Here is a 13,846-nt window from a genome sequence, read left to right as displayed (position 1 = left end):
CAATTAAAAATTTTCCTGTCCTCTTTGATTCTGTCCTTTTCCATGATAATTATAAAGGCCAGGGAGCGGTGGTCACTGTCCCCCAGATGCTCACCCACTGAGAGATCTGTGACCTGACCCAGTTCATTACCTAGTACTAGATCTAGTATGGCATTCCCCCTGGTCGGCCTGTCCACATACTGTGATAGGAATCCATCATGGGCACACTTAACAAATTCTGCCCCATCTAAACCCTTGGAACTAATCAGCTCAAATACCATCTATAAACTTGCTGATACAATCATTGCTGGTAGACTCTGGCACTCCTCGGGTGTGTGCTTAGCCCTCTATTCTACTCTCTGTCTGTACCCATGACTGTGTGGCTAGGTATAGCTCAAATACCATCTATAGACTTGCTGATACAATCATTGTTGGTAGAATCTCAGATGGAGATGAGAGGGTGTACAGGAGCAAGGTATACCAGCTAGTTGAGTGGTGTAGCAACAATATTGCACTCGATGTCAGTGAGAGGAAAGAGTTGATTGTGGACTTCAGGAAGGGTAAGACAAAGGAGCAAGAATCAATCTCATCGAGGGATCAGAAGTGGAGGGAGTGAGGAATTTCAAGTTCCTGGGTGCCAAGATCTCTGAGGATTTAACCAGGTCCCAACATAACAATGCAGCTATAAAGAAGGCAAGACCGCAGCTATACTTCATTAGGAGTTTATCAACTAAAATACTTGAGAACTTCTATAGATGTACGGTGGAGAGCATTCTGACAGGCTGTTATAGGGGGGAGGGATGTGGGGGGGGGTGCTACAGCATGAGACCAAAAGAAGCTACAGAAAATTGTAAAATTAGCTCCATCTTGGGTACTAGCCTTCGTAGTACCCAGGGCATCTTCAAGGAGCAGTGGTGGCTCAGAAAGGCAACGTCCATTTTGAAGGACCCCCATCACCCAAGACTTGCCCTACATGCCCTCTTCTCACTGTTACCTTCAGGAAGGAGGTACAGAAGCCTGAAGGCACACACTCAGCAATTCGGGAACAGTTTCTTCCCCTCTGCCATCCAATTCCTAAGTGGACGTTGAACCCATGAACACCACCTCACTTTTTTTTAATACATTATTTTGGTTTTTGCACTATTTTAAATCTATTTGTTATACATATATATACTTATTGTAATTGATTTATGTATTTTTTCTTTCTATATTATCATGTATTACATTGTACTTCTGCCGCTCAGTTAACAAATTTCACGACACATGCTGGTGATAATAAATCTGATTCTGATTCAGCCTATCTATGCCCCTCATGATTTTATACACCTCTATAACATCACCCCACAGTCTGTTACACTCCAAGAAATAAAGTTCTGGCCTGTTCATCCTCTCCCTATAACTCAGTCTCTCAAGTGCTGGCAACATCCTTGTAAATCTTTTCTGCACTCTTTTCAGCATCATCTCTGACAGCAAGTTCCAAATATCAACTTTAAAAATCCTTCTTAATACCTTGAACCCTTTACTTTTGATCCCCTATCATGGAAAAATATTTTGATTCACTATATACCTGCATCATATCAAAGTTCAAAGTTTGAAATAAATTTATTATCAAAGTACATATGTGTGACCCTAAGATTCATCTTTTTGCGGGCATACTCAGTAAATCCAACAACCATAATAGAATAAATGAAAGATCACGCCAACAGGGTAGACAACCAGTATGCAAAAGACAACAAACTGAGCAACTACAAAAAGAAAAAAATAAATAAATAAACAATAAATATCGAGACGAATGGATGAAGAGCGAAAGTGAGTCCATAGGTTCTGGAACATTTCAGTGATGGGGCAAGTGAAGTTATCCCCTTTGGTTCAAAAGCTTGACAGTTGAAGGGTAATAACTGTTCCTGAACCTGGTGGTGAGAGCTCTGAGGCTCCTGTACCTTCTTCCGGATGGCAGCAGTGAGAAGAAAGTATGACCTGGGGCGTGGGCGTCCCAAATTGTGGATGCTGATTTCCTGCGACTACACTTTGTGTCCATGTGCTCAATGGTGGGGAGGGCTTTACCCTTGATGGACTGGGCCATATCCATGACTTTTTGTAGGATTTTCTGTTCAAGGGCATTAGTGTTCATCTGTCAGCCTTCAGGAAAGTTGAACACAGCCTATCCAATCCCTTCCCAGAAATAAGGTCCTCCAGGCAACATCATGACGAATCTGCTCTTCACTCCATCCAGCACGACCACATCCTTCCTACAGTGTGTAACCAGAGTGTGGCCTAAGCAGTGTCTTGTAAAGTAGCAACAAAGTATTCCACCTCTTATTCAATGCCTCAACCTATAAAGGCAAGCAAGCCTCCACTATAACTACCTGTGCCACCACCTTCTGGGAACAATGGACTTGAACCTGAAGCCAAGTCCTCTTATACAATTTACCAAAAATGATCACCTCATACTTGTAGGATCTAATTTCATCTGCCCAGCTCTCATGATATATCTTAATTTACAGGGTACAAATACCAGATTTATAGATGGCACAAAATACAGGCAGATGGTGAGCTGTAAGTAGAAGATTAGTGGATTGGTGATGGTGGCCAATGCAGTTAAATATGGCACACAACATAGTGGCTAGTGTAATGCTTTACAGCACTTGGGGTTCAATTCCTGTTGCCATCTGCAAGGAGTTTCTACGTTCTTCCCATGACCACATGGGTTTCCTCCGGGTGCCGCAGTTGCCTCCCACATTCTAATGATGTACAGATTAGGGTTAGTAAATGGTGGGCATGTTGAGTTGGTGATGGAAGCAGGGTGACACCTGTGGGCTACCCCCAGCACATCCTTGGACAGAGTTAGTCGTTGATGCAAACAATACATTTCTCTGTATGTTTTGATATACATTTGGCAAACAAAGCCAGTTTTTAGATTGTCTACTGACCGACTTCCTCTAGGGAAGCAGGCGACTTCAGTGATACACATTGTGGCTGAAGAATAACTCCATTAGGGAAAATCATTGTCCTCCCACATTCTGGTGACACCCAGCATCCACCGAACCAATGAGATCAAATATGCTCATCTGCAATAAAGAGACTCTCAAAATGTAAAAGAAAGATTCAAATCTTAATCTTTTGAGTCATTCCATTATAAACTTTGTAAACTCATCTTTGTTTAGGTTGCAAAGACTCTTAACTGAATTTGACTCAGACTTAATATTTAGTCAACACTTGGAGAGTCCATTTTAATCTATGTTTGTAGTTCAGAGGTTTCCAGCCTGGGGTCAGGGTCCAAGGCATAAAAAATGTTGGAAACCCCTGATTTAGTGTATTTTAAATTGGATGTGATAAGGAATCAGGTTGACATTGGTATGCCAAATTAAAGCATAGTGGACTGGCATGGACAGGCAAGGAGCCATGAGCAAGAACTTGTTCTAATGTTGTTCTGCTTATCATTGGGTGATGATCACAAACCAGCTAGAGTTAACATTGTGATTGGAAAATAAATGGTAAGCAAGACTTAAAAGTTCTCAGTCAGGGGAGCCAAACAGAGGAAGCCTGTACGGTCACAGGGAGAACATTCAAATGCCTTCAGATGGTGGCTGTAATTGAATTGAACCCCAATTACTAGTGTTGCAAAGTGTTATACTAACTAATACATCATTGTAGCATAGGAGAGTGTGGGATGATCTAGCTTTATTTGTCATATGTACATCGAAACATACAGTGAAGTGTGCCGTTTGCTTCAAAGTCCGACACGGTCCGAGGATTGTGCTGGGGCAAGGGTCGCTGTGTTTCTGGCACCAACACAGCATGCCACAACTTACTAGCCCAAATCCATATGTCTTTAGAATGAGGAAGGAAGCTGGAGCACCCAGAGGAAATCCACACAATTACGGGGAGAATGTAGAAAGTCCTTACAACAGCAACAGGAATCTTTGGTGCTGTAATAGTGTCATGCTAACTGAAACACCAGCCAGGCTGATGCCCGCAAATAAGTGGGATGGGAAGGGCAGATTGTGATCTGGTTGTACACCTGTCTTGTCTTCCTGCAGAGTTTGGGATCACTGGCAGACAGCTTGCCAACACTGACTCCGAGTTGTTTGACCAGCTGCAGCTGCAGGGAGCCGAGGACAGAGAGAGGCTGCTATTTGCCCTGTACCAGGAGCTTAACCCATCTGATATGAACGTTGAAGAGATCCTGGGTAAGGAATACAGTAAATGCAGTATGCATACTGTTCAATAAAAACAGAAAAGTTCAAGAGCGTCAGGGGGCAGAATAAGTGTAGTCACTATTACTAAGGAGAAGGTGCTTGGGAATCTGAAAGGTCTGAAGGTGGATAAGTCATCTGGACCAGGTGGACTACGCACCAGGGTTCTGAAATAGGTAGCAGAAGAGATTCTGGAGGCATTAGTAGTGATCTTTCAAGAATCACTTGATTCTGGAATGGTTTTGGAGGAGTGGAAAACTTCACTCTTTAAGAATGGAGGGAGGCAATAGACAAGAACTTATAAGACCATAAGAAGCAGAATTAGGACATTTGGTCCATCGGGTCTGCTCCACCATTTTATCATGACTGATCCATTTCCCTCTCAGCTCCAATCTGCCTTCTCCCCATATCCTTTCAAGCCCTGACTAATCGAGAATCTATCAACCTTTGCCTTAAATATACCCAATGACTTGGCCTCCGCAGCTGCCGGTGGCAACAAGTTTCACAGATTCACCATTCTCTAGCTAAAGAAATTCCTCCTCATCTCTGTTCTAAAAGGAGACCCCTCTATTCTGAGGTTGTGTCCTCTGGTCTTAGATTTTCCAACCATAGGAAACATCCTCTCCACATCCACTCTTTCAAGGCGTTTCACCATTCAATAGGTTTCAATGAGGTCACCCTTCATTCTTCTGAATTCCAGTAAGTACAGGCCCAGAACCATCAAACACTCTTCACATGACAAATTATAGGTCAGTTAGCCTAATTTCAGTGGTTGGCTAGATGATGGAGTCTCGTGGTCAAGTATGGTGAGGTACACCATACAGGTAGAGTGGAAAAACTTAACTAGGAGATTCTGCAGATGCTGGACATCTTGAGCAACATAGGCAAAATGCTTGAGAAACTCAGTGGGTCAGGCAGCATCTATGGAGAGGAGTAAACAGTGGATATTTCTAACTGAGATCCTTCATCAGAATAAGGTGATAGGTAAGAGCATGTTGGGGGGGGGTCCCTCCTTTGTTCTTTCTCTTTTTCACCTATCCCCTCGCAGCTTCTTACATCATCCCACCTTCCCTCTCTCTTCGTTTCATCTTTCACCTGCCAGCTTGTACTACGTGCCCCTCCTCAAATTCTTATTCTTGCTTCTGCCCCGTTTCTCAGTCCTGATGAGGGGGCTCAGCTCAAAGCGTTGGCTGTTCATTCTCCTCAGCAGAAGCTGCCAACTCAGTAAGAAAGAACTTGCTTGCAGCAGCATCGGAAGCACAAAGTACGGACAATGCATAGCACACAAATTATGCCAAAATAAACAAGACAGCGAACAAAAAGAGTGTGCAAAACCAGACATTAGTGCAGAAAATAACCGGACACAAGTCCCTGGTAGTGCAAGAGGTGCTCTGTATTTTTCCGCAGCTTGGGTAGGGTTAGGGTTGTGCAGGTTGGTTGAAGAACCTGTTAGTTATAGAATAACAACCGTTCCTGGTGGTGTGGGACTTCAGGCTTCTGTACCTCCTGCCCGACAGTAGCAACAAGAAGAGGGCATGACCAGAATGGTGGGATGCTCAGTGATGAATGCCAAGCGTATTCTTGGGAACTGTAGTACCATCATGAAGCCACAGTGCACCTCACCTACAGCAGCTCCCCAAATTACAGGTCAAAGTCAAAGTAAACTCATTATCAAATATGCATAAGTCGCCAGATATACCTTGAGATTCATTTTCTTGCAGGCATTTACAGGAAAATAAAGAAATTCAGCAGGATTTATTGAAACTACATATACACATAGACCGATAAACAACCAAAGTGCAAAAGAAAAACAAACCGTACAATAAAAAATACCGAGAACATGAGTTGTATGGGTCCTTGAAAGTGAGCCCCTAGTCTGAGGAATCAGCTCAGTATTGAGGTGAATGAAGTTATCTACACCAGCTCAGCAGCCTGATGGGTGTAGGGTAATAACTGCTCCAGAAGCTGCTGGTGTGGGTCTTCAGGCTCCTGCCCAATGGTAGTAGCGAGAAAGAGAGCGTGACCTGGATGGTGGGGGTTCTTTATGATGGATGCTGTTTTCCTGCAGCAGCGTTCCATATAGTGTGTTCAACGGCGTGGAGGACTTTGCCTCTGATGGACTGGGCTGTATCCACCACTGTAGACTTCCAGTAGGCTTTTCCATTCTTGGGTGTCGATGTTTCCATACCAATGATCAGCAGTTTCCACGTTTGAGTATTTTGTCCATATTCCTACAATAACTTGAGAAAATAATCCTCCTCTTCCCAAGTTTGTTCAATTGCAAATAGGAAATCTGTTTCTAAAGAGCAAGATTCATCACATGTACACCAAAATACACAGTGGAATGCGCCGTTTGTGTCAATAAGTAACACAGTCTGTGGGTGTGCTGGGGGCAGCCCATAAGTGCACCACACTTCTGGCGTCAATACAGCATGACCACAACTCACTAACCCTAACACATCCGTTGTGGGAAGTGGGAGAAAACTGGAGCTCCTGGAGGAAACCCACATGATCACAGGGAGACCGAACAAACTCCTTACAACAGCAGGAATTGAACCTGGGTTGCTGGTGTTGTAAAGCATCATGCTAACTGGTACACTGCTGTTCTAATGGGCCTGCTGTAACTTTCCACAAGGAAAAGAAAATATAGATGCCGGAAACCTGCAATAAACCGATATAGGAAACACCCAGTGGGTCAGTCAGTGACTGTGGAGAGGAAAACACAGTGAACATTTCAGGTCTGGGCTACTGTCGTAAATGAGCCTGAAACACTATTTGTAAGGAGATTAATGATAATGGGGAACTGGCACAGAACAGGAGTTGAGGCTAGCATAGATCAGCCAATGATTGCATTGAATGGCAGGCAGGCAGGCTTGAGGGGCTGAGTGGCCTAGCCCAGCTCCATTTGTTTGTACCCGTGTGTTTCTTTCTCCACAGATGCCGCCTGTCCTGCTGTATGTCACTCTTTAGTTCACTCTTTCCGAGATTTCAATTTGCTCAAAAACCTCAGTAGCTGGAAGACAAGATAGGATGTGTGGATCAAGACATGATTTAGATCCTCTTTCCCTCTGCTCTCATACAGGAAGCACTGACATTGACAACGTGTTCTCTGGCGTGGAGTTACCAATGGACAGGCCAGGTTCAGAGGATCGGATATCGGGAGAACATTTACTTCAGGCGAACTCCAGGTAGACAATAATGACCTGTGCTCTCTCACCTCAGGCAGGAAGACCTGAGTTTTAGAGAAAGTTTGAATGTGTTAGGATTTTATACCCTGCAGCATAGAAGAATGTGGAGAGATTTGAATGAAATTATAAGGGGTATATGGTAGATGGGGTAAATACAAGCAGGCTTTTTCCATTGAGGTTGGGTGAGACTAGAATTAGAGGTCATAGATTAACAGTGAAAGGTGAAATATATAAGCAGAACCTGAGAGGGAACTTCTTCACACAAGGGGTGGTGATGGTGTGGGATGAGCTGCTAGCAGAAGTAGTGGACACAGGTTTGACAGGGGCGGCGCTAAGGTGGTGCTAGCTGGGGCTATAGCCCCAGCAGAAATTGTAATAGCACCACCATAGCACCACCAAGAAATCAACTGCAGCTGCTTTGCTTTCTCTGTATAGTTTTGAATACAGCTTGTTTCTCCAGTTGATCTAGTGAAACAGCGCCCCCAATTACCATAGCACCCACGCAGCAATAAAGTTATAAACTCTGTCAGATCCACCCTACACTTCTGCTTATTCGTTCGTTGTCAATGTCTTGCCATTGCTGTCCTCAGATCAGTTAAGCTGATCTAAGATCACTTAAGGTGGTGACGTCACTCACTCTCACTCACGCGAGAGATTGATAGTGTACATCCAGGTGCAGATCCATGGTCTCGCGACACTAACGGATGCCACACGCGCACATTGTGCTTTTGCAAGCTAGTGTCGACCTGGCACGTGCATTATTTTGGTGGGCTTGAAAAGTGGATCGATTTTCAGTCAGAAAACAACCTCATCCAGAGGAATCAGTGGTGTCTCAGCCTGAGCCTGTCTTAATTGAAAGTGACATGTAGAAAGGAGTAAGTGGGGATGAGGACGACAGCAGTTCATCGAAGGAGTGTGAGGGCAAAATAGAGGAACAAGAAATGGAGTGGGATTCGGAAGAGGACGTGGATGAAGCCGCTCCTAGTGCGAGTGGGAATACTGTTAGCGATGTTAGTCAGCAGCCTGAGGAAGGACCCCGTCAGCCAGCATTGAAAAAGTACCCTTCGCAACAGTTTGGCAATCAGCAAAGGAGTTTTATTCGTGGCTGGTTTGACCCGTACTCCTGGCTGGAATATTCAATCACAAAAGATGCTACATTCTGCTTCACATGCAGGCATTTCCTGTGTGAAGGACATGGGTTCCATTCTGAGTCTACCTTCACTGTCACCAGTTACCGCAACTGGCGGAAAGCTACAACAGCTTTCAAAACCCATCATGTAAGTGCAGCTCATAAGTTTGCTATGGAGGCATGGACCGAATTCAGACTGAGAAAACAGGATGGTTCAAGATTGGGAAATATGCTTGATAAAGGACATGCAAAGATTGTCCAAGAAAATCGTGAGTATAAGAGAGCAGTAGTTGAGGCTCTACGCTATACTGCGTGCCAAGGCATTGCCCAGCGAGGATACCGGGAGAATGATGGATCTGGCAATAGGGGAAACTTTGTTGAGTTGCTCAGTGTAATTGGGAAGTTTGATAAAACTGTAGCTAAAAAAATAGAGGGCAATCCTGAAAATGCAAAAAAACACCCATCACGATATCCAAAATGAAATTATGGGTATTATGGCAGATATGGTCAGACGTCAAATAAGTGCAGAAATCAAGGAGGCTGGATATTTTGCCATCATGGTGGATGAAAGTAAGGACTTGAGTAAAAAGGAGCAAATATCAGTGGTGGTGCGGTATTCGAATAACGAACAGTTATTCGTTTGCACTTCACTCCAGCAGAAGGGTTGGACGCAGAGTCGCTTCTTAAAAGCATTGAACAGACACTCGCCCAGTGTGTTATTGATAAGAACGCGTGTATAGGTCAGTGTAGGTCCTCTTGCGAACATAGTTTCTCTTGCCTCAGACGCGTCAAAAACTACTTAAGGAATAGCAGCGGCGATGCTCGGAACAGCAACTTGGCCCTGTTGGCCATAAACAGCCGGAGGACCAAGGCACTTGACATCCAGAAAATCATTGATTCTTTCGCCCCCAATCACAACAACAGACGGGTTGTGCTTCTTTGAAAACATTAATGGTGAGTGCAGTTGATTTTTTAAAAATTTGGGCCAAGACTAATGCTGATTATTGTTATTATTATTTTGTGGTGGATACCCCATAGTCCTTATGTTTCCTGCAAATCCTAAAATATTACATTTACTGCTATTAAGCCTACAGGTTTTGCTTAGACTTCCAAGTGGTGATTCTGTTGATTTTTGTTTTAAATTCAATTAATTGAGGTACTGCATGGTCAGAGTACGATTTGTCCAACTCCTGGTAAAGCCTTGCATCTGTTGTTTGCCTTATTTGACTTGAATAACGGTGTATCCTTTGGCATTGATGTCTATGTAATGCGAATAGCAGTGGGTTCGTGTTGTGTTTTTCAGTTGAAAAGCACGCATTTGACGCTGATTGCGGGTTTGGTGCGTGATTCATGTTGTCCGCTGTTGTTCGGATGCTCTGTTTGTTTTTTTTGTTTATGCTCCGTGTAGCCCAGGTTGTCTCCGATGCTGTTGACACTGTAACAGTTCACTTCTACATTAGATCTGTCAATTGCTGTTGCTTGTGAATCAACAGAGGCATTTACAGTAGGCACATAATGCTTGAAACTGACTTTTTAACGCCTCGTGTCTGGCCTTGCGAATACATATTACCATACAGTGCATCCCTCAGCACCATCACTGAATCATTTTGCCCCGCCGTAGCACAGCAAGAAAAAAAGCTCTGGCACCACCACTGAGGTTTGATTTCAACTTTGAAGAGAAGTTTGGTTAAGTACATGGATGGGAGGGGTATGGAGGGCTATGGTCCAGGTGACTAGGCAGAATAACAACGTGGCTTGGGCTAGGTGGGCCACAGTTCCTCTTTCTGTGCTGTAGTGCTCCATGTCTCTACGATCTACATACCCATTCCCCACCTCCCAACTCGCCTCCCCACCAGAATGTCACAGTCTGTTCCCATAAATGTGCAACAACAGTGCATGCACATCTGTGCAGCAGAGAATTCAGGAAGATAGGTGTCCCTGGTGGGACAGGGCAGAGCAAGGGACTAGGCTGAAGCTGAGATATTGTGTGCCTCTCCAGGTAGATATCCCTAATCCTTACCTGAACTCAGCATAATCAAGGACCCCTCCCACCCACTGACACTCTCTCTTTCCCCCTCCCATCGAGTGGGAGATACAGAGCACACATACCACCAGGCTCAGGGACAGCTTCTATTCCACTGTTTTAAGGTGAATTATTGATCTCCGTGTCTGTCTTCTTTGACCCTGTACTACACTTAGTGTACCATGCTATATTCTGCATCCTGTTATTGTTTTCCCTTTGCTTGATGCACTGATGTACGGAGTGATTTGTATGAATGGTATGCAAACAGAAGCTTTCCTCCGTATCTCAGTACGTGTGACAATAATAAACCAACAACCAATTACCAATTGCAGCATGGTAGCTTAGCATCATTGCTTTACATACCAGCAGTCCCAGATGGGGTTTTGATTCCCATCACTCTCTGTAAGGAGTTTGTACTTTCCTCCCTTAACCACATGGGTTTCCTCCAGATGCTCTGGTTTCCTCCCACATTCCAAAGACATATGGGTTTAGGGCTAGCAAGATATGGGAATGTTCTGTTGGTGCTGGAAGTGTGGTGACACTTGTGAGTTGCCCTCAGCATAACCCTCGCTGATTTACTTTGACGCAAACAACGCATTTCACTGTAAATTTCAAGGAGCATGTGACAAATAAAGCTAACCTTTCTTTCTAATTACACCCAGTGAGTCTATTTGGAAAACGATATTTCTCTGTTTTGGTGCCACTTTGTGTAACTTTAATTCAGACTATGTTTAATTCTTTATCAGTTACATAAATCTGGAGGATTTGGCGCTGGAATCAGTGATCAAGAACTCACCGGGTAACAGTAAGTGGCATTAGGGTTTGGGCCTCAGAGATTCTTGTAGAACAGAGAGACCTGGATTACAGGCACATGGTTCCCCTAAAGTGGGGACACAGGTGGCATTTGGCATTTAATACCTCAGCATGAAAGCCAGGACCAACAGGCTCCAGGGCAGTTTCTTCCACCAGGCCATCAGACTGATTAATTCACGCTGACACTATTGTATTTCTATGCTATATTGACTGTCCTGTTGTACATACTATACAAATTGTAACAATAAACACAGAATGGAAGTCAGTAGCTCATTATTAATAAACTGCCGATGAACGTAAAGAATTTTACACCTCATGTATGTGAAGGATTTAAGAAATAAAGTCAATTCAATTCAATGATCTTCAGCCAACCAGGACATTGGGCATTGTTGTAACTGTGCAAGCATTGGTGAGAGACCACACTTGGAGTATTGTGTACAGTTCTGCTTGCCAAGCTATAGAAGGAATGTCATTATGTTGGAAAGGGTGCATGAGAGATTTACATGGGTTGCACCAAGACTGACAGGGCTTGGGCTTTGAGGAGAGGCTAGGACTGAAAGAGGCTGAGGGTGACATTATAGAGGTTTATAAAATCATGAGGATCATAGATAAGGTGGATGGTCACAGTCTTTATCCCAGGGTAGGAGAGTCCAAAACTAGAGGGAACAAATCTGAATCAGGTTTATTATCACTGAAATTAATTATAGCAGTAGTACACTGTATTGGGGTAAAAATAATAGAATAAAAGTTACTATGTGTTTCGTTATTTTTTCAGTGACACAGCACTGACCAGACCCTTCTGGCCGTACTCCCCATCAACCCATCTATTTCACCCTAGCCTAATCACAGAACAACTTACAATGAACAATTAACCTGCTAACTGGTACATCTTTGCACTGTGGGAGGAAACCGGAGCACCCGGAGGAAACCCATGCGGTCACAAGGAGAATATACATCCTTACAATCGGTTCCAGAATTGAACTCTGAACTCAGAAAGGCCTGAGCTGCAATAGCGCTGTGCTAACCACTACGTTACCATGACACCCAGTTACAATGGGAAATAGATGAAAGAAGTTAATAAAATATGGTGCAAAAAGAAAGAAGAGTAGTGAGATAGTGTTCACGGGTTCATGGACCATTTGGAAATCTGACGGCGGAGGGGTAGAAGCTTTTTCTAAAATGTTGAATCTGCATCTTCGGGCTCCGATTCCTCCTCTCTGATCGTAATAATGAGAAGAGGACACGTATAGGATGGTGAGGGTCCTTAATGATGGATGTCACCTTCTTGAAGCATCACCTTTTGAAGATCTCCTCAGTGATGGGGAGGGTTGTGCCCATGATGGAGCTGGCTGAGTCTACAACCCTCAGCAGCTTTTATCAGTCCTATGCTGTGGTGCCTCCTACCAGACGGTGATGCAGTTACTCAGAATACTTTCCACAGTACATCTATAAAAAATTACTAGAGTCTTTGATAACATAACAAATCTTCCTGAGCTCCTAATGAAGTATAGTCACTGACGTACCTTTTTCACGATTGTATCTATGTGTTGGGCCCAGGACAGATCCTCTGAGATCTTGATACCCAGGAACTTGAAGGTGCTCACCCTTTCCACTGAGAAGAGAATCTTTAAAAACTGAAATACAGCGTGGAATAGGCCCTTCTGACCCTTCAAGCTGGCCACCCAGCAATCCCCCGATTTAATCTGAGCCCAAACATGGGACAATTTACCATGACCAATTAACCTACCAACCGGTATGTCTTTAGACTCTGGGAGGAAACCAGAGCACCCAGAGGTAACCCACACAGTCTTGGGGATGTTACGTACCCCGTAACTGGGTTGCCAAACCAGCAGGAATGGACCACTTAGTTGGAGTCTGGATTACTGGAACTAAGAAAGTTTTATTAAAGAAATAAGTAACACAGTACTCTAAACACAAGGATATAAATGCAACAGGTTAGCAATGATAAAACACACATGTACACAGAACTAGGATAATAGGATCAATCAAGCTCTATCGCAGTCTAGGGGTAAAATGATCAGTCTCAAGTGACACAGAGTTCAGTTCAGTTTAGTTCAGTTCGCAGTAATCGCTGTTGTGCCGTGGGGGGGGGGGGAGAGAGAGAGAGAGAGAGAGAGAGAGAGAGAGAGCAAGCGAATGATGATATTCAAATCGGATTCAAACAGACCTTTGATATTCCTCACAGTTAGCTTTCGGGCAAGCCCTTTGTAATGTCTTCTGAGGTCACCGACTGTGACCCCTCCGTTCTGGATACGATCGTTCTTCTGCAGTGAACCCGGCACCCAGGCAAGGGCGGACACACACACCAGGTTCCCGCCGATCGTACCTTTTCATCCTGTGCGTCTATGGTCGGTCCTGCGACCAGACCTCCAAAAACTCCCACCAACTTGTGGGGGGGGGGCACACTGCACTTCCAGGGTCTCGTTACCTCTTGGTGTCGTGGTGTGTCGCTTGCCTTAGCGAACCTGTTCCTCTTATCCCCCTGCTGGGGTATCGC

The 13,846-nt window shown here is 44.2% G+C and overlaps 1 protein-coding gene across 1 annotated transcript in view; it reads left to right on the top strand.

Annotated features, from left to right (window-relative positions):
- Positions 1-13,846, top strand: part of LOC140194021 (uncharacterized) — a 101,765-nt gene that overhangs the window by 16,982 nt on the left and 70,937 nt on the right. Inside the window, exons 4-6 of the mRNA XM_072251344.1 lie at positions 4,020-4,169; positions 7,258-7,363; positions 11,262-11,320. Coding sequence (XP_072107445.1) covers positions 4,020-4,169; positions 7,258-7,363; positions 11,262-11,320 — 315 coding nt within the window. The remainder of the gene's footprint in view (positions 1-4,019; positions 4,170-7,257; positions 7,364-11,261; positions 11,321-13,846) is intronic.

Source organism: Mobula birostris, chromosome 1 (genome assembly GCF_030028105.1).
Source record: "Mobula birostris isolate sMobBir1 chromosome 1, sMobBir1.hap1, whole genome shotgun sequence".
NCBI classification, from domain to species: Eukaryota; Metazoa; Chordata; class Chondrichthyes; order Myliobatiformes; family Myliobatidae; genus Mobula; species Mobula birostris.
This window is presented reverse-complemented; position numbering and strand designations above follow the sequence as displayed.